This window comes from Lissotriton vulgaris, chromosome 7 (genome assembly GCF_964263255.1).
Source record: "Lissotriton vulgaris chromosome 7, aLisVul1.2, whole genome shotgun sequence".
NCBI lineage: Eukaryota > Metazoa > Chordata > Amphibia > Caudata > Salamandridae > Lissotriton > Lissotriton vulgaris.
In genome coordinates, this window is record NC_141695.1 from 321,173,286 (window position 1) to 321,193,379 (window position 20,094).

Genomic DNA, 20,094 nt, shown 5'->3' on the forward strand with positions numbered 1-20,094 from the left:
GCAGAACCAAAAATGCCAGGTAAATCCTGACGAACAAGTTACTTACCTTCGGTAACGATATATCTGTAAGAAACATTAGTTAGTGTTAGATTCCTTACCTTAGAATATCCCCAGGCGTCAGTCTGGATCCGGAAACTTTTGCGTAGCAGTACCCCTGCGCGTCGGTAGGCGTCGTCTGCAGGCGTCCCCTGCGGCTCCGCGTCCGTCGTCGGCGTCGTGCGCCGTGATGACGTCGCTGGAGTACATAGACGCCGCCTCCGCGCGCTGACGTCAGTTCTTTGCACACAGCATTTCCGCGCCAGGAGACGCAGAGCCATGAGAGAACCAACACTGGTGCCATGTACAAACTAGGGCCCTGAAAGGGATGACCTTAACCCTAGGTATCAGTTCGCAGAACGGGGAGGATGGGTGGGTTCGGTAAGGAATCTAACACTAACTAATGTTTCTTACAGATATATCGTTACCGAAGGTAAGTAACTTGTTCATCTGAAAGAAACACGTTAGTGTTAGATTCCTTACCTTAGAATACATACCCCAGCAATACCAACCCCGGTGGTGGGTCTGCGAACCAATACAAAACTACACCAGAAAGTCCTGGAGGACAGAACGGCCAAAGAAGCCATCCCTCCGGACTTGACTGTCCAGGCAGTAATGCCTCGCAAAGGTGTGCAGCGAGGCCCACGTAGCCGCCTGGCAAATGTCCTGCAAGGGGACTCCCCGGCCCAGGGCAGTAGTAGCCGCCGTGGCCCGAGTGGAATGGGCCCTCAGCCCAACAGGAGGCTCCTTCCGAGCCAAAGAGTAGCACGCTTTGATGCAGAGGACGACCCATCGAGAGATGGTTCGTTTACAAACCGCCCGTCCCTTCTTCGCACCCACGTAGCCAACAAACAGTTGGTCATCCACCCGGAACTGGCGTGTGCGATCCATGTAAAATGAAAGCGCACGTTTTGGGTCCAGACGATGGAGCCGCTCTTCATCCTTTGAAGGATGCGGAGGCGGGAAGAAGGAAGGGAGGGTGATGGACTGCCCGATGTGAAAGGCCGAAACAACCTTGGGCAGGAAAGAAGGTCTAGTCCTCAGAACCACCTTGTCAGGATGAATGGACAGGAAAGGAGGTTGGACAGAAAGAGCCTGGAGCTCACTCACCCTCCTGGCAGAGGTGATGGCAACCAGGAAAGCCGTCTTTAAAGTCAGGAGACGGAGAGGGCAAGAATGAAGGGGCTCAAAGGGAGCACACATCAGGAAAGTTAGAACCAGGTTCAAATCCCACTGAGGCATCACAAACGGAACAGGTGGAAACATGTGAGTGATGCCTTTCAAGAATCGAGTTACAATCGGGGATTTGAACAAAGAAGGCTGATCAGGAAGCCTCAAGAAGGCTGAAAGGGCAGAAAGGTAGCCCTTGATAGTGCCCAGAGCAGAGCCCTGCTGGGCAAGAGAAAGAAGAAACAGAAGAACCTCCGAAAGAGGGGCAGAAAGAGGATCCACAGCCTTTGCTGTGCACCATGCCACAAATCTGTTCCACCGACAGGCGTATACCGACTTAGTGGAGGGACGCCTGGCTGCCAGAATAACATCACAGACTTCAGGAGGCAAGTCAAATGGCCTCAACTGCCGCCGCTCAATCTCCAAGCATGGAGGTGGAGACTGGACAGGTTCGGGTGGAGGACCGTCCCCTGCTGCTGCGACAGAAGGTCCTCCTGAAGGGGCAGGCGGATCGGGGGACCGACCGACATGCTGAGTAGCTCGGGATACCAGTACCTTCGAGCCCAGTCCGGAGCCACAAGGATAACTTGGGCCCGGTCGCGCCTGATCTTCTTCAGCACTCTGGGCAGAAGTGGTATAGGCGGAAAGGCGTATAACAGACCGCAACTCCACTCGCGCCGAAAGGCGTCGCCGTGCGAGTGCCGTCTTGGAAACTCCAACGCGCAGAACTGATGACATTGCGCGTTCTCTTCTGTGGCGAATAGATCTAACCAAGGCTCTCCCCATTGCAGAAAGATGCCTTGCGCCACGTCCGAGTTCAGACGCCATTCGTGATCCATCGAGCACCGACGGCTGAGTTCGTCCGCCCTGGCGTTCAGAGAACCTGCCAGGTGTTGAACCGTCAGAGTCACGCCCTGACGTTCCAGCCATTGCCAGAGGCGCAGAGCCTCCTGGCAAAGGGTCCACGACCCCACTCCGCCCTGTTTGTTGCAGTACCACATGGCGGTGGTGTTGTCGGTGAACACCTGCACTACACTCCCGTTGACAAAGGGGAGGAATGCCTTCAGTGCCAGACGAATCGCCCGCAGCTCCAACAGATTGATATGGAGCCGGGACTCCGCCGGAGACCAGATGCCTCTGATCTCTGCCTCTCCCAAGTGGCCACCCCAGCCCTGGAGGGACGCGTCCGTCACGACAACGTGCTCCGGTTGGGGAAGGGAGAGGGACTTGCCCCTGACCCAATCGCGGTCCGTAAGCCACCACTGCAGTTGTCTCGCAGTGCCCTCCGAGATCAAGACGTGGTCGGACAAGTTGCCCTGATGCTGGGCCCACTGAAACTTCAGGTCCCACTGCAGAGCCCGCATCCGCCACCTGGCGTGATGCACCAGAAGGATGCAGGAAGCCATCAGTCCCAGCAGCCGCAGCGTCAACCTGACCGAGACTCGGGATAGCGGCTGAAAGATGGGAATCAAAGCCTGAATATCCCGAACCCGCCGTTCCGGAGGATAAACCCGAAACTGCGCCGAGTCCAGAACCGCTCCGATGAAAAGGAGCTTTTGAGAGGGACACAGGTGTGATTTCGGCACGTTGATGGAGAACCCCAGGTCGTGCAAGAGGTCTGCCGTCATCTGAAGGTGGTGGACGACTGTCTGGGGCGAGCCCGCCTTCAACAACCAGTCGTCTAGGTAGGGGAAGACTGAAACCCCTAACCTGCGCAGATGGGCTGCGACCACCGCCATCACCTTTGTGAACACCCGTGGGGCGCTGGTAAGGCCGAAGGGGAGCACGACAAACTGAAAGTGCTCCTGGCCCACCGTGAACCGCAGGTAACGCCGGTGGGCCGGCAGGACGGGGATGTGAAAATAGGCGTCCTGCAAGTCCAACGCTACCATCCAGTCTTGCGGGTCTAGAGCAGCCAAGACCTGAGCTAACGTCAACATCTTGAACTTCTCCTTCCGGAGGAAGCCGTTGACGTCCCTTAGATCCAAGATAGGACGTAGGCCCCCCTTGTCCTTCTTGGGCACCAGAAAGTAGTGGGAATAACAACCACGCCCTACTTCTGGCCCAGGAACGCGCTCGATGGCCCCCTTGGCCAAGAGGGCCGTAACTTCCTCCTGCAGAAGTGTCAAGTGGTCCCCCGACACACGGTGGTTCTGCGGTGGCATGGCTGGAGGAGAGGTCTCGAAGGGGAGGGAGTAGCCCCTTCGGACAATTTGCAGCACCCACCTGTCCGAAGTGATCGTGCGCCAGTGAGCGTGGTGATGGCGAACCCTGCCACCCACTGGCGTCACATGGGGCCGAAAGCACGGACTAGGAGGATTTTGGGGTAGATGCTGCGGGGGAAGGTGTGGTCTGACCCCGCCGTTGTCCCCGACCGCCACCACGGCGGTTTCCACGGCCGCCACCGCGTTGGAAGGATTGTTGCGGCGCGTGGCTGGCAGCACGTGTGGGGGCGCCCCTTCCTTGGCCACGAAAGGGGCGAAACGAACCCGGTTGCTGACGCTGGGTCGAGAGACCCAAGGACTTGGCCGTGACCCTGGAGTCCTTAAAGCGTTCCAGCGCGTGGTCCGCTTTGTCACCGAACAGGTGACAGCCATCAAACGGCATGTCCATCAGGGTATTTTGGACATCAGCCGAAAAATTGGCGGATCTCAGCCAGGCGTGACGGCGAATCGCCACCGTCGTAGACATAGCCCTGCCCAGCGAGTCGGTCGTATCAAGACCACACCGAATGGAATATTTCGCTGCATCCCGGCCCTCAGCTACAGCTTGACCGAGCTTTGCCCGCACCTCCATGGGGCATTCTGGCAGCAGCTCCGCGACCGTATCCCACACAGAGTGGGTGTAGCGGCCCAAGAGGCAGGCGGTGTTGCAAGACCGCAGGCCCAAACTAATGGACGAGAAGACCTTTTTACCAAACTGGTCATACCTCTTGGATTCCCGGTCGGGCGGGGCCGACGGGAATGCGGACTGGGAGGTCGAGGCCTGGATCACCAGACTCTCAGGAGTGGGGTGGGTAGACAGGTACTTGGGGTCGTCCGGACAAGGACGGTGGCGCCTGGCCACGTTCCGATCAACAGGCGCACCTGAAGCGGGCCTGGACCACGTGCCCAACAGAACGTCAGACAAGGCTTCATTAAACGGCAGCAGAGGCTCCAAAGGGCATGACTGCGGCTTGAAGACCTCGGTGAGGATGTTAGGCCTCACGGCCGCGACGGGGAGCTCAAGGTTTAAGGCCTTGGCAGCCCTCATCAGCACCACAGAATAGGCAGCTCCCTCCACCGATGCCACGGTTGGAGGAGAGATCAAACCAGGGTTAGGGGAGTCGTCCAAACCACTGGCATCCCCCAAGTCACCCGTCCAGTCCGGGTCATACTGGCACTCGCGAGCCAGAGGGTCCTCGGACCCCTCCCAACCTTCACCGTACTCCTCATCCTCTCCGTATTCGGAGTCAATGATGAAGACCGGCTCCTCGGGGTTCATGGGCCCCATCGGCGCCGGGACCGGCGTCGTGCGACGCCCATCCGGCGCCGCGTCCGGCGTCGGAGAAGGTAAGGGGACGGCGCCGCCCGGGGCCGGCGCCGGAACCCCACCGCCGGCCGGAACCGGCAGTGGAGAACCGGCGCCGCGCGGGGGCGGCGCCGGGGGTAACCCCGATGGCAACGGCGCCGGGGAGGCCGGAAGACCAGCCGGCGCCGATCCCGAAGGCCCCTGCGGCGCCGGGGTCGGAGCCGTCGGCGACGCCGGGCCCGGAGCACCCGACGGCGCCGAGGCAGGGACACCCGAACCGCCAGGGCCCCCAGACGGTAGCACTGGGCCCGAAGGCGCCGTAGGCCCCGTCGGAGAAGCGAGCGCCCTCATGGCCATGAGGAACGCCTCGATCTCCTCAGGCGTCGCGCCATGCCCAGGGACCGGAGGGTATGAGGCAGGCCGCGCCGGCGACTCTCGCGGAGCCGCGGGGTTGGGGTCACCCGAGCCCCCGGCCGCATCGCGCGAGCGTCGGGGGGAGTCGGGGGTACGATGACGACGCCCCGACTTCTTGTGCTTCCTACCTGACGAGCCTGACGAGTGGTGTCGACTTCCGGAGCGCCCAGCGCGGCTCCGCGACCGCTCCCTCGAACGCTCCCCCGACCTCCGGCCGGACCGGGACCGCTCCCGGTCCCGACGTGGGGCCGACACCCGGAGCTCCAGCAGCTTGCGGGACCGCTCCCGCCTAGCCTTGTTGGTAAGGGCCCGGCAGTCGAGGCACGATTCCACGTCGTGGTCGGGGCCCAGACACCGGAGGCAGAGGCGGTGATGGTCTGTGACCGACATCGTGCGCTCACAGTCATCGCAATTCTTAAATCCAGGCATCCTATCAGGCACAATAGAGAAAAAAGTCGAAAAAAAAAAACTTGGTCAAAGACCGGAGTACTGCTCTTCCAGATCTGCGTCCACTGGCGCGGAAAAAAGAAGAACTGACGTCAGCGCGCGGAGGCGGCGTCTATGTACTCCAGCGACGTCATCACGGCGCACGACGCCGACGACGGACGCGGAGCCGCAGGGGACGCCTGCAGACGACGCCTACCGACGCGCAGGGGTACTGCTACGCAAAAGTTTCCGGATCCAGACTGACGCCTGGGGATATTCTAAGGTAAGGAATCTAACACTAACGTGTTTCTTTCAGATATAGTGACTTCACCTCTCTAGCAGCAACCGCCACCAGCGCAACACCCTCTGAGTACCACTGAAACTAGCTGGCCCTAATCTTTAGCAACAAAGCATCAGCATCTACAAAAACTTCAAGCCCAAGCCGGACCCTTCTGCCCTCACAGTGCTCCAGCCCTTCTATACCAATACCCACAGGATCACCATCACCACTCAAGAAACTGCAACCACCATTCAGTTCATACACTCCAGAGTACCCCTGGACACCTGCCCTCACCTCTTCATCTAAGGGCTGGATGCCATCAGCACAGCACTCACACCGATCCTGAACAAATCAATCATCACTGCAACTTACCTGGAAGCTCAAAACTCTTCCAGAAGATATCCACAGCAGACAACGAAGACGCTGGCCAACTCCCGGCCTATCTCTGTCCTATCTTACCTGGCAAAAGTCACAGAAAACATGATAAACAAATGCTTACCCACACTACACTCAATCGGAATTCAGGCCCAACCACAGTACAGACTACCCTGATTGTCCATGTTCATCTGAATGTCATCCGTGGCTGCAGAGGTGAAACCACAGCCCTTACCCTTCTAGATCTTTCAGTAGCCTTCGACAGTCTCCCATCCTTATCTAACGACTGCGCAGTCATCGAATGTCCCACACTTCGCTGAATTTGCTTCTTCCCAAGAGGCCACACCCAGTTAGTCAGCCTGGCCCTCTTCACTCGAGATGTAGTCAACCTTCTCCGCAGAGTTCCACAAGGATCCTCACTCAGTCCCACTCTGTTCAAAGCCTACATTTTCGCACTGGCCAGCATCATCCACGCCTTCGAAATCATCATCATATCTTATGCTAACTACACCCAGCTCATACTCTCCATCTCTGACAAGACGCTAAACACTTGGACCAATTTCTTTGCCTGCATGACCAAAGGCAGCAGATGGATAAAAACCAATGCCTCAAGTTTAGCACAGACAGAAGAAATAGTAATCTTCAGAAAAGAAACATCTCTCTGGGACTCCATATAGTGGCCTTTCAAACTTGAACCACACTCCACCCAGCAACCCACATACAGAACCTTGGAATAGTAATCGACAACAAACTCACCATAACCAGCCAGGTAAACAGTCTCCTGCTTCTACAAACTCATGACGCTCAAGAACATTTTCAAATGGCTCCCTACCAACACTGGCAGAACTGTCACACAAGACCTCATCAGCAGGAAGCTGGACAACAGCAACACATTTGACGCTGTAATCAACACTCAACTGACCAGCAGTCTTCAGAACATACAAAACTTTCTGGCCAGTCTCACCCTTAGCCTCCCACACTTCACTCACATCAGATGGCACCTCAAAGAGCTACACTGGCTCCCAATCCACAAGCTAGCACTCTGAAAATTCTTCACGCATACTAACAAAACTTCTACACACCAACCAGACACCTCCGCTCAGCAAGACTCCTACTTGCCAAACTCCCTGCAAATGCAGAACCCGGTTCAATGGTTGTGCCTTCTCCTACATCACCCCCTAAGCCTGAAATGGCCTACCCCATGCACATCAGAGACTTCTTTTCAGTTCTTTAACTCCACTAAAAACTGATGGCCCGACTGTTCTATTAGCCCCAACCTTGGCTCAGCCCATACTGCTACTGATTCAGCATACCTTCCTAGGCAAGTTGTGCGCTATAAAAATGCACAATAGGAGAGCTGTGCGCTAAAAAAATGCACATTCACTGTAAAAGGCTCAACAGAATTTGAATTTTGAATTTATATGGTGCAACAGCTACCCAGAGGTTTCCCGGCGCCCTGGATCTGCACTCAATCAGGAAGGGACAAAAGCTTAGATGTTGCATCAGAAAAAAACTTACTGATTGAATAACCATGTCTTAATGCCTTTCCGGAATTTGATATAGCTCGGTTCCAGCCATAGTGGAAGAGAAAGCGAGTTCCATAAGGCAGAAGCCAGCTGCGCGAAAGAGCGGCCGCCCAATCGCCCTCGTCTGAATCTAGGGACTACAAATTCAGCCCGATTCATTGAGCGAAGGTTGCGAGTTGGAATTTATTTTTGGACCAGCTGACATAGGTAGCTGGAAGCCATCCTTGTGTTGATCGTAAATATGAAACAGAGTGCTTTGAATTTAGAGCGATTACAAATCTTAAGCCAGTATAAAATCGTGAAGATGTGAGTCCACCTGGGGAGGCGGTGAAGTAGCCTGGCTGCAGCATTTTGGATAACTTGCAACCGCAGAGTAATCTCTTTGTTGGTGCCTAGAAATAAGATGTTCCGGTAATCCAGTCTTGAACTAATGAGGGCCTGGACTACTGTCTTTTGCGCCCCTTCTGACAGCTGCCAAAGGATTTTCCTCAGCCATTTTAAAATGGCAAAGCATATAGAGGCGGTTTTTGCTACTTGTTGTCACATAGACAGTTTGTCGTCGATCATGAAGCCCAGATTAGGACAGACTGCGCTGGTTGAGGGGTAGGACACATTTCAGTAGACCAATGTAAAGGACCCCAGCGCTCTTTTTGTTCCTCAAGGATAAGCAACTCTGTTTTATCGCCGTTCAGCTTCGATTTGTTGGAATGCATCCAGTCCGCAATCCTTTGAAGCCCGATAAGAAGAGGGGTCACATCAGTCTTGTCTGCAGTCGATAGGGCGAAGACCAGCTGAGTGTCATCAGCATAGGAAAATATCGTAAGGCCTGCTTCCTCTGCTATTGTCGCCAGAGGACTTCAGTAAATATTAAAAAGGAGCCAGCTTAAGATCGAACCCTGAGGCACTCCATAAGGGGAAATCAGAGTGCTGGAGTTATTGCTCTTAGAAAAAACCTGAAAAGACATATTAGACCAGAAACTCTCTAGCCGTTTCAGGGCAGAGCCTCCAACCCCTTTAGTTTTCACCGTCTGGACAAGGATTTCATGGGAGATGGTATCAAAGGCGGCACTTAGATCTAATAAAATGAGCGCCACCGTGCCACCCTCGTCCAGTCTCTGACAGATTGTTTCAGTCACTCCCAGGAGTGTTGATTCTGTTGAATAGCCAGCTCTGACCCCGGATTGAGACGGGTGCAAAAGATTTTTGGTATTAACAAATTCTGACAATTGGTTGTTTACATACTTTTCCATCATTTTGGAAAAGGCCGGTAGGAGTGAAACAGGGCCTCTGGGTCCCCATTAGCTTTCTTTAGTAAAGGTAGGACCATGGCATGTTTCCAGATGTCCGGTACCACTGCTTCCTCCAACGAGGCATTGAGAAGTACCCTGATTTCATTTAAGATGCGTGGGTCTAGTTGTTTTAGGATCTGTACTGGGATGGGATCATTTAGAGATCCTGACTTAATGCTTTTTAAAATCTCCGTAAAAGATGTGGGCTCTAATCATTTCTAGCTAGTAAGCAAATTCCTAGAAGAATCTCCCATCTCATTGATTCTGCTGGAGGTTGTTGAGGTGGGGATGGGACTAGAATCTTCGATTGCCCTGAAATCAGTACATTTTTATTATTTTATTGTTAAAATAGTTTGCTAGTAAATTGCATTGAATGGCAGATAGCTTGGGCAGTTCAGGTTGGTGTGCTGCGCCAGACAGATTCTTTACCACTTTAAAAAGAAGTCTGGAATTATTTTGTGCAGCCAGGACATTTGTTTTCATAAAATTTGGCTTTGCTATCTTGCAAGATAGTTGATAGGCCTTGATAGCTTATTTATATGCCTGTTTTTCAGCCAGGTCATAGTGTTTCCTCCACTGCCTCTCTAGTCTCTTGCATCTACTTTTTTCTGTTTTAAGATGCACCGAGAACCATGGAGCTGGGGGGTGGCAAGATCTAAGTTAGTTCTTAGTAAGTGGGATGATAGTATCTGCAGCTTCCGTTAGCTTTTTATTAATTATGTTTGTGTCTGTAACTCTAGTGTCTTTTAAATTAGGCCTCGAGTTAAGTAATTGAATATTTAAGCAGTCGATGTTGAGCTTTTTCCAGTTCCTGGACCAGATGGCCTCAGCCCGGTCAGAATTCTGTGACATTGCCAGCATAATTTCAAAACTAACCAGATAGTGGTCTGACCAGAGTAGAGTTATAGGGGCTCACACGTTAAATTGTTAACATTAGAAAAGACAGGGTCTCGCAAATGTCCTGCTTTGTGCGTTGAGTCCCGAATTGCATAAGCGCAGATTAAGAGCTTCAAGATCTGAAATAAGATTCAAGCTAGTAGAGCAGTTGCCATCCTCAAGATGCAGGTTACAATCTCCTAAAATGGAGAGGTTAGAGGCTTCCAATAGATAAGGGGCGATAAAGTCAGGAAATGCAGCCACCCATTCTCCTGCTGCTCCTGGGGGCCGGTAGATCAACATCCCTGATAGTGTAAACTGGGGTGTAAGGGTCCGTTTAAAAAGGCTGGCTGTATTTAATGGTAGATCTTCCCATTTACAGCAAAATTCCTTTTTAAAAATGATGCCTATACCTCCTCCAACTCTATTCTTACAATCCCTTCGGACGATAGTATAATTCAGCGGGAGTGTTGTAGCTATGTCCGGGCCAGAGCTATCATTAATCCAAGTTTCCGTCAGGAAAAAGGAATTAGGCTGGAGATCATTTAATAAATCATAGAGGTCTTCTTTATGTTTCGGTAACGATCTACAGTTTGTACTGAGAAATTTGAAGACTAGACTTATTCACCTTTTTCTGTTTTCCATGAGGATTAGAGTTATAATGCACCAGAGTCTCCCCCCGCGCTCTCTGCACACACTGGGAAAAGGAAAAGTTACAGTCTGGGCAAGGAGGCGAAGGATACTCAAGATTTAGCAATTTACAGTTCTGATGGCAGTTAGACCTTAAATTAATAAGAGCTCCATGCGAGTACCTTAATGGGATCGATTTTTGTGCAGGGGGGGTGGGCCCTGGTCCCGGTTGGGCGCAGACGGGCTTGCCATTGGCGCGCCTTTGGCACGCCCGTTACGCCCGCTGCGCGCGTCCGTTGCGCGTCGTGCTCATGGATCTTTTAAGTACTGGTGCAGAAGTATGCCGCCCCCTGTCCTCTAACCCTGAAGGAGTCTCTGTCCCGCCTTCACTCCCTCCACAACAATCGGGAAAGACCCGTGGTGGACCGGAGAGTTGGCAGATTGGACTGCGGGTATCGGAGAAGCAGAGCGCGGCAGTAAGTCTCACAGATTATTTAAAAATGATGCACTCAGTGGCGCTACAGTTATAAAACAAATTTCCAGTTCCTACAGCAAATTTAAAATAAGTACAGAATTATGTTCAATCAATAGCGCCCGTACCTAGGCAAGCGCTAATCCAATGCGCGTCGCCCCACGAGCCCTCTAAATACTGGTACAAAAGTATGCCCGCCCTCTGTCCTCTAACCCTGAAGGAATCGATCTGTCCCGCCTTCACTCCCTCCACAACAACCGGGAAAGACCAGTGGTGGACCGGGGAGTTGGCGGATTGGACTGCGGGTATAGGAGGAGTAGTGCGCAGTGATAAGTTGCACAGATAATTTTAAAATGATGCACTCAGTAACCCACTGGCCTCAACTGACCTACTTTATTTATAAAGAGGCAAAATCCTTTTTTGGTTAAGGCTGCCTTTATGCCTATGACTTGTACAGATTGACATATTTTCGAAACCCCCCCCCAAAAAATCAAATACAAAAATAATACACTTCAATGCATACTAAACCTCAATGCGTATCCCAGTACAATTTTATTCAGGGGAAAAAAAACACATCGCAGTACTACACATGGAAGAATTAACCACTTCCCTCTCCAGCTACTCCAGCCAGCCCACCATCTCCTCCTGGACCCCAGTCACCACCGAAATCACTGTCTCAACCATGAAAGGCATCCACTCGGGGGGCCCCACTGACCCCTGCCCACCGCACATCTTCTACAGAACAGCCATCGCCCCAGAACTACGACGCAACACACTATCAATGCCACCTTCAAAATCACACAGGAGTCAGACCCCTGCTCAATAAACCCTCAGCTGATCCCACGGACCTCAAGAACTACCAGCCCATCTCCCTCCTCCCATTCACCACCAAAGTCACTGAGAAAACAGTCAATACACAACTAACGAAATTCATTGAAGAAAACTCCATCCTCGACCCCTCCCAATCCAGATTCTGCAGCAACCACAGCACAGAGACCACTCTACTCGTCACCACTGACGACCTCTGTACCCTCCTCGACCAAGGACACACCACAGCCCTGATCCTCCTCAACCTCTTGGCCGCATTCGACAGTCTCCCGTGGCACACTCACTGCCAGACTCCACGAGGCGGGCATGCAAGGAACGGCCCTCGATAGGATCTGCTCGTTCCGCACTGGCAGAACACACAAAAAAAAAAAAACAGACTACCTCCCTTCCTCTCCAAAGCCACGGATATCAACTGCGGAGTACCCCAAGGATCATCGCTCAGCCCCACGCTCTTCAATATCTACACGACGCCCCTCGCACATGGACTCAGCATAGTATACTATGCAGACGACACCCAGCTCATCCTCTCCCTCACCAAGGACCCCACAACCACCAGATCCAACTTCCAGGAAAGAATGAAGGACATTGCATCCTGGATGAACAGCAGCTCCCTGAAGCTCAACTCAAAGAAGACAGAGGTACTCATCCTCGGACCCTCCCCCTCTGCATGGGATAACACCTGGTGGCCCACTGCGTTCGGCAGCCCTCCCACCCCCACGCCCAAAATATAGGAACCGTACTAGACTCCTCCCTCTCCATGACCAAACAGCATCCTCTGAGAGACCTTCAAATGGATCCCCCCGAAGTAAGAAAGACGGTCGCCCACGCACTCCTAGCCAGCAGACTAGACTATAGAAATGCCCTCTACGCCGGGATCAACAAGTCTCTGCCCTGCAAGCTCCAAACCATACAGAACACCGCAGCCAGACTCATTCTCTGCATCCATCAACATGATCACCAAACACCTGCTGAACCTGCACTGGCTCCCCGTTGAGAAGAGCATCACTTTCAAGATACTCACCCATGCCTCCATAACACTGGACCCAAATACCTCAACAAAAGAATCTCCTTCTACCCAAAAGAAACCTCTGATCCGCCGACCTCGCTGAAACTCCTCGCATCCGCAGTGCCAGAACAGGTGGAACAGCCTTCTCCTACAGCACGGCCAAGAACTGGAAAGAGCTCCCGATCAACATCAGAAGCGCCACCTGAACATCTTCAAGAAAACACTCGAGACCTGGATCTTCGACTGAATGGAGCTGCTACCCATCCCCCCCCCTCTACAGTACTGAGTGTCAAAGAAACAGCAAAGTATTAAAAAAAAGTATTAAGAGTGGGTCGCTGCCTTTTTACTATGATCAGAATTCATAAATTAGGAGACCACAAGCCGTTTGTGTTCGCAATCCATTAGCTTGGCATAACACCCTAGAATGCACCTCAGTCATATTAGTGACTGGTCAAGTACATCAGAGGCATTTCAATTGTGTAGATAATTGTCTTCAGACATAGTAAGCATTTCAAACAATAGAATGTTTCATGAAAGATGTAAAACATATAGGCAAGAAACGATTCTGTAACGAGAGGTCACAAAGAAACTCAGTACAAAGTAATTTCATGCATTCAATCCTACCACACGTTTCTTTGGCAACATCTCAAATGAAATGTGTCTAGATTTTTTGCTCCACCACATACATTAAGAACTATACAAGTTATAAAAAAACAGTAGATCCACACAGATTCCGTAAATGATCTCTGTACACTGGCAGAAGTCAGAAGAATCCTCTCCCAAAACCATATTTATACTCCATTTTTTGGTATAGTGAAAGGACTCACCTTTAGGACCAGTTTGCAGGCAAAGTAAAAGAGTGCTACCACACGCCCCCAGTTGAAAGCCCCATCTGCAAACATTTGACAGGCAACCTGGAAGAAAACCTCTTTGGGAGAGCTGGTTGGCACCTGATCGATCATTCTAGGAAGAACATAATACACACTGTTAACTAGTTAGAATCATAAGCTACAGGACAACACAGATATGCACACCACACTGGTCTCAATCATAGCGGTCTCAAACTGTGCCCAACATTTGATCAAATAGATTAACTTCTTCCTTTTGCAGCCCATTGACTAAACTATTTGCCATAGAGAGGTCTTCATTTAATTTCCTCTCCAATAAAAACTGCAAGTGCCCCAGAACGCAGTCACCTCACTCATAAGATTGATAGTGCTTCTCCTGTATTTACTGTTTTTGCTGTCACCAATCTATCTAAAATTCAAAGCATACAGAATAAGCCTCTTCTTCGAGGGGCACCCCTACATTTCTTAATATAAGCAGGGTAAAGTCCATGGTCCCTCACTAGACTAATGCTGCTGCTGCTCCTCATCTTGCTGCTTGCAAAACCCTACCTCTGCTGACATCACAAGCTCCTCCTCAGCTTGCAAAACCCTACAGCTTTGTTGACATCACAAGCTTCTAGAGTACAAAATAAGGAATACGTACTGTGGAAAGAATCCTTTAGAATTAGAGAAACGTGAACTTTAGATCTGTTAGAATATCAAAAGTATTTTGCTCGCTTTACTACTTCCCACTTAATAGGCACGGTAGCGGATTTCTCAGTAGTGGTTTGTTGCAAGGTTGCATTGCTTCTTCCTTTCTTCAATAGTATTACACTAACTGCAGTGTTATGACACCAGTATTCAGTAAAAGCAGAGAGAACCATAACGGACAACTCTCAATGATCTATTGGTCCCACAAGAACTCTTTATTCAATAACATAGCACTTCCATATGCAGATTGATACTGCTGCAATGTGGAGTCACAATATTAAATAAAGTTTGGACTTCTACAATGCAAACACGACTGTTTACTCCATACAGCAACACTCGCTACCAGTACACACTGACAACGCCATTCCCAATATGCCCTACATTCTTGAAGACTCTTATATGCCTGTTTTTCTACCCCAGAATTAGTGAACTGCATCAGTCACCTCTGCAGCTCCATGTTCCCGTCTAGCTCATCGCCGATTTTGCGTAGACACTCGCTCAGGCGCTTAGTGGAGGGATCAATTGGCATCTCATTTCCTCCCAGCTCTTGCTTTGCCTGGCTGACCTTTTCCTCACTGCAGGTCCTCTCCACACGGTCTTCAATGAACCTATAGACAAAGGAGTACCAGAGCAGCAGGGAACAGTGTGTCAAGAACTTACAGATATGAAGTTAGAAGCAGAAACATTTTGTTTTGCTAAGCACCAAAACCCATCATCAATGAGTGGTCTAGAACTGTAGTGGTCAAAACGCCCAGAAGAGCAAATCCGCTGCATTAGAAATCAAAAGCGATATGGAACTGTAATGCTCAAACCATAATTTGAGACTTGGCACTACCTTTACCTATGGAATAGACAGAGGCGCCAGGCAGGGGTGGGGGTGGGCAGACAGAGGGCAGGCAAGGGCTAGACAGAGAGGCCAGGCGGGGGGGGGGGCTAGATAGAGAGGCGGGGGGGGGGGGCTAGATAGAGAGGCCAGGCGGGGGGGCTAGACCGAGAGGCCAGGCGGGGGGGCTAGACCGAGAGGCCAGGCGGGGGGGCTAGACCGAGAGGCCAGGCGGGGGGGCTAGACCGAGAGGCCAGGCGGGGGGGCTAGACCGAGAGGCCAGGCGGGGGGGCTAGACCGAGAGGCCAGGCGGGATGGCTAGACCGAGAGGCCAGGCGGGGGGGCTAGACCGAGAGGCCAGGCGGGGGGGCTAGACCGAGAGGCCAGGCGGGGGGGCTAGACCGAGAGGCCAGGCGGGGGGGCTAGACCGAGAGGCCAGGCGGGGGGGCTAGACCGAGAGGCCAGGCGGGGGGGCTAGACCGAGAGGCCAGGCGGGGGGGCTAGACCGAGAGGCCAGGCGGGATGGCTAGACCGAGAGGCCAGGCGGGGGGGCTAGACCGAGAGGCCAGGCGGGGGGGCTAGACCGAGAGGCCAGGCGGGGGGGCTAGACCGAGAGGCCAGGCGGGGGGGCTAGACCGAGAGGCCAGGCGGGGGGGCTAGACCGAGAGGCCAGGCGGGGGGGCTAGACCGAGAGGCCAGGCGGGGGGGCTAGACCGAGAGGCCAGGCGGGGGGGCTAGACCGAGAGGCCAGGCAGGGGGGGGGCCTAGACAGAGGCGCCAGGTGGGGGGGTGGCGGGGGGGGCAGACAGAGAGGCCAGGCCGGGGGTGGGGGGGCAGACAGAGGCGCCAGGCGGGGGGCGCTAGACAGAGGCGACAGGCGGGGGGCGCTAGACAGAGGCGACAAGCGGGGGGCGCTAGACAGAGGCGCCAAGCGGGGGCGCTAGACAGAGGCGCCAAGCGGGGGGCGCTAGACAGAGGCGCCAAGCGGGGGGCGCTAGACAGAGGCGCCAAGCGGGGGGCGCTAGACAGAGGCGCCAGGCGGGGGGCGCTAGACAGAGGCGCCAGGCGGGGGGCGCTAGACAGAGGCGCCAGGCGGGGGGCGCTAGACAGAGGCGCCAGGCGGGGGGCGCCAGACAGAGGCGCCAGGCGGGGGGGGGCCAGACAGAGAGGCCAGCAGGCGGGGGGGGCAGACAGAGAGGCCAGCAGGCGGGGGGGGCAGACAGAGGCCAGCAGGCGGGGGGGGCAGACAGAGAGGCCAGCAGGCGGGGGGCCCAGACAGAGAGGCCAGCAGGCGGGGGGGGCCAGACAGAGAGGCCAGCAGGCGGGGGGGGCCAGACAGAGAGGCCAGCAGGCGGGGGGGGCCAGACAGAGAGGCCAGCAGGCGGGGGGGGGGCCAGACAGAGAGGCCAGCAGGCCCGGGGGGGGGGGGGGCAGACAGAGAGGCCAGCAGGCCGGGGGGGGGGGCCAGACAGAGAGGCCAGCAGGCGGGGGGGGGGCAGACAGAGAGGCCAGCAGGCGGGGGGGGGGCCAGACAGAGAGGCCAGCAGGCGGGGGGGGGGGGGGGGCCAGACAGAGAGGCCAGCAGGCGGGGGGGGGGGGCAGACAGAGGGGCCAGCAGGCGGGGGGGGGGGCAGACAGAGAGGCCAGGCGGGGGGCCAGACGGGGGGGGGGGCAGGCGGGGGGGCCAGACAGAGAGGCCAGGCGGGGGGGCCAGACAGAGAGGCCAGGCGGGGGGGCCAGACAGAGAGGTCAGGCGGGGGGGCCAGACAGAGAGGCCAGGCGGGGGGGCCAGACAGAGAGGCCAGGCGGGGGGGCCAGACAGAGAGGCCAGGCGGGGGGGCCCAGACAGACAGGGGGGGGGTGTCAGACAGAGGCGCCCGGCGGGGGGGGGGGGGTCAGACAGAGGCGCCAGGCCGGGGGGGGGGGGGGGGGTCAGACAGAGGCGCCAGGCCGGGGGGGGGGGGGTCAGACAGAGGCGCCAGGCCGGGGGGGGGGGTCAGACAGAGAGGCCAGGCGAGGGCCCAGACAGACATGGCGGGGGGTTCAGACAGACAGGGCGGGGGGGGGGGGGGTCAGACAGAGGCGCTGAGGTTCCGTGACAATTGTAAGTGGTGTTTTCGACTCGCACGAATATGGTCGAGTCTGGTATCTATGAACCGCAAATGACGAGTTTAGTAAGTGTGCGCAGTTTCGCTGTGCTAACTTAAACCGTTCGTTTGTTATGTGGGCTTTTCATCTGTACCCACGGGTTCCATCTTAGATACGGCATCCATTTTGTCTCTTGCCCTCAAGTAGCCAGCGAACGGACGTTGTCCGTTTCGCGACCCTGGGACTCCCAAGATATTTGCGGAAGACACATGTTCTTTGTAAGTGTCTTTATGACGAGGGGGACGCTACTGTAAAGCAGATGGCGCCGCTCGAGGCTCATCTTGCCGCACGGACTTATTGTCTCAGCCGTGCATCTCATTAGGCACGTCCCTTTGATGCCTGTATCTCGTGTTTCCCGATACCTCCCCTTTTACACCCTTTCCGATCTCCCCACTGTCCCCGTCTTCCTCTGCACCTGTCCTTGTTCCTATTTCGATCTATTTTACTGCTGATTGGAATTTGCTAATGGTGGGAAGATGGGTTTTTACAGTTGGGAACCGCCAAATGTTTCCGCACTTATGTTCCGGACCTCATGTGTATCAAATTGACCAAAGCGACCCCTCTGGGGGATAATGATGGGAACCGGGTTGTAAACTTTTGTGTGCCATGTTGTCCTATGGGTAAAAACTGTATAAAAGGAGCGATCCACAGAACCAATTTGAAGCAGTCTCCCCAAGTTGCACGTGGTGTACTTGTCGTGACTTCTGTGTTCCCTGCAGCAAATAAACCTTGAATCTTTGACGCCGAAGGAAGTGTCCCGTGTCTCTGTGATTCGTACGCCGGAGCAGGTTACCCACGAAGGTTTCAGGTGTTGTGCCCTGGCACCGCTGGGTCTTAAAGAACCCAGTCCTTCAGTTGGCGCCCAACGTGGGGCTGCATCAGTGGTACCGGTCCAAGCCCGACGATCGTGAGGAACTTCGTGTGAAATCTCCGAGGGAAGGTGCACTCCGCTTCATCGATCCTGTTGTCGAAATAAGTGGCCCGAAGACTTTTCCCGCGAAGATTCCCGCCTCCGGACGGCTGCGACGGACTGCTGCCCTGACTGTAGACCTGTTTTGGCGCCTGGCGTAGACCTTGGTATAGCGAGACGATTGACGGGCCTTCCTGGTGACGCCATCGATTTTTGAGTTAAGTATTTGTGGGTCGCTCCCAGAGTTCTTGGTTGTTGACACTTTAGCGAGTGTTTTTGTTGTTAACGCTGTGTGAGTGTTTTTGTCGGTGACACTTTGCTAGCGTACTTTGTTGTGTTGTTTGACGACTGCAGCCGCCAAAAACCGAGGGTTTTGTTCTTTGCTGGGACTTGGTAAATCCCGTAACCCTTGAAGTTTGTGAAACTCGGCTAGTGTGCAAGATGCCTGGTCGCAGTACTTTGTTTAGTTGTTTCAGGCCTTGTGGTACGGATTCCTGACTGGAGGACTCGTGTCCGATACCTCCGGTTGGAACTCCCACGTGTGAGCTCTATAGTAAGCATGGGCTAGGCCCAATTACTTTTAATGATTATTGGATTAAATATACGAAAAAGGACGGCGACCTTCGTTGGCCACCTCATGGTAGCTTCGAGGCCCCGATCTTAGATAATCTAGAGATTAAATTGTTCGAAAGAAAGTCAAGGCCGGCCATGTTTGATGCCTTTCGGTTGTGGCGCAAAGAAGCCCGACAGAAAGAAATCAGACAGACTAAACGTACTCAGCGAGATAATGTTGCTACCATAGTGAAGAAAGCAGAGCAATTTCAGCGAGATAAGGAGGTTAAGGATAAGGAAGTGTTTGATAGACTACAGCGTATGACTGTAGATAAGTGTTATCCCGCTTTGCCTACGGAGCCGGAAAAGAAGGAAGAGCCAGTTGAGGATCCCTTAATGTCTTATCTTATGAAGTCGCCACCTCCGTACGTACAGGGTACCGCAGCTCCTGTGGTCCCTGCCGTTCCTATTCTTCCACCTATTCTTCCTCCGCCTGTTCCTCAACCTGCACCCGTTCTTCCGGCTGTTTCTGCTCCTTTGCCTGTTGCTATCCCTACTGCTCCTCCGCTTCCACATACTCCTGCTCCCGCTACTGCTCCTGCTACTGCTCCTGTTTTTTTAACTCCTGCTGTTGCTACTGTTTCTACTCCTTCTCTTGTTAGTCCTGTATCGTATGCTTCTCCTTCTACTCGTTCTCGTACTACTCCTCTCGCTGCTAGCTTTTTCCATTCGCTCGGACCTGTTCATGGGTCCGCTGGTTCCGATGGTCCTCAGAGACGTAGTCAGCTTCCTGGAAACAGAGAACGCGTTGCGCTATATAATATGGCGATGGGTTGGATGGTAAATCCTCTTCGGAGTCCACCCCGTGTTGTCCTCGAAACCTTTTGTCAATTCAACATACCAACTCAAAGATATGTGTTTAATGAAATGTGTAAGTTCCTTTATGATCAAATAGCGGCCGATGCGCCTGACGAGGTGCTCACCGCTTTGTCCGATCTTCAGCTTCAGTTCGCAAATGGACTGATAGTGGATACTAACGTTCGACGTGCTGTTGAACGATTGCTATCTTTTCGTCCCGCTCCAATCCCTCATGCATTGTTTGTTGAAGATATTGAAAAACAGCCGGATGAGTCTGGCCAATATCCTATGCGTGAAGTTCCACCGGTTTGGGTACCGGCTGATCCTAATGCTAATCCTGCGACAGTGGCACATTTCCAGAGAGTGTGGATCCATCTCCCATGGAAACGTTCGGAAGTGCTACAGGTGAAGCAATCTTTGCCTGATC

The 20,094-nt window shown here is 53.7% G+C and overlaps 1 protein-coding gene across 1 annotated transcript in view; it reads right to left on the reverse strand.

Moving 5' to 3' along the window:
• The window catches only part of BAX (BCL2 associated X, apoptosis regulator), a 121,819-nt gene that overhangs the window by 55,189 nt on the left and 46,536 nt on the right, over window positions 1-20,094 (reverse strand). Inside the window, exons 3-4 of the mRNA XM_086930151.1 lie at window positions 14,820-14,984; window positions 13,666-13,801 (exon numbers count right to left, since the gene is read on the reverse strand). Of these exons, the coding sequence (XP_086786277.1) occupies window positions 13,666-13,801; window positions 14,820-14,984 (301 nt within the window). The remainder of the gene's footprint in view (window positions 1-13,665; window positions 13,802-14,819; window positions 14,985-20,094) is intronic.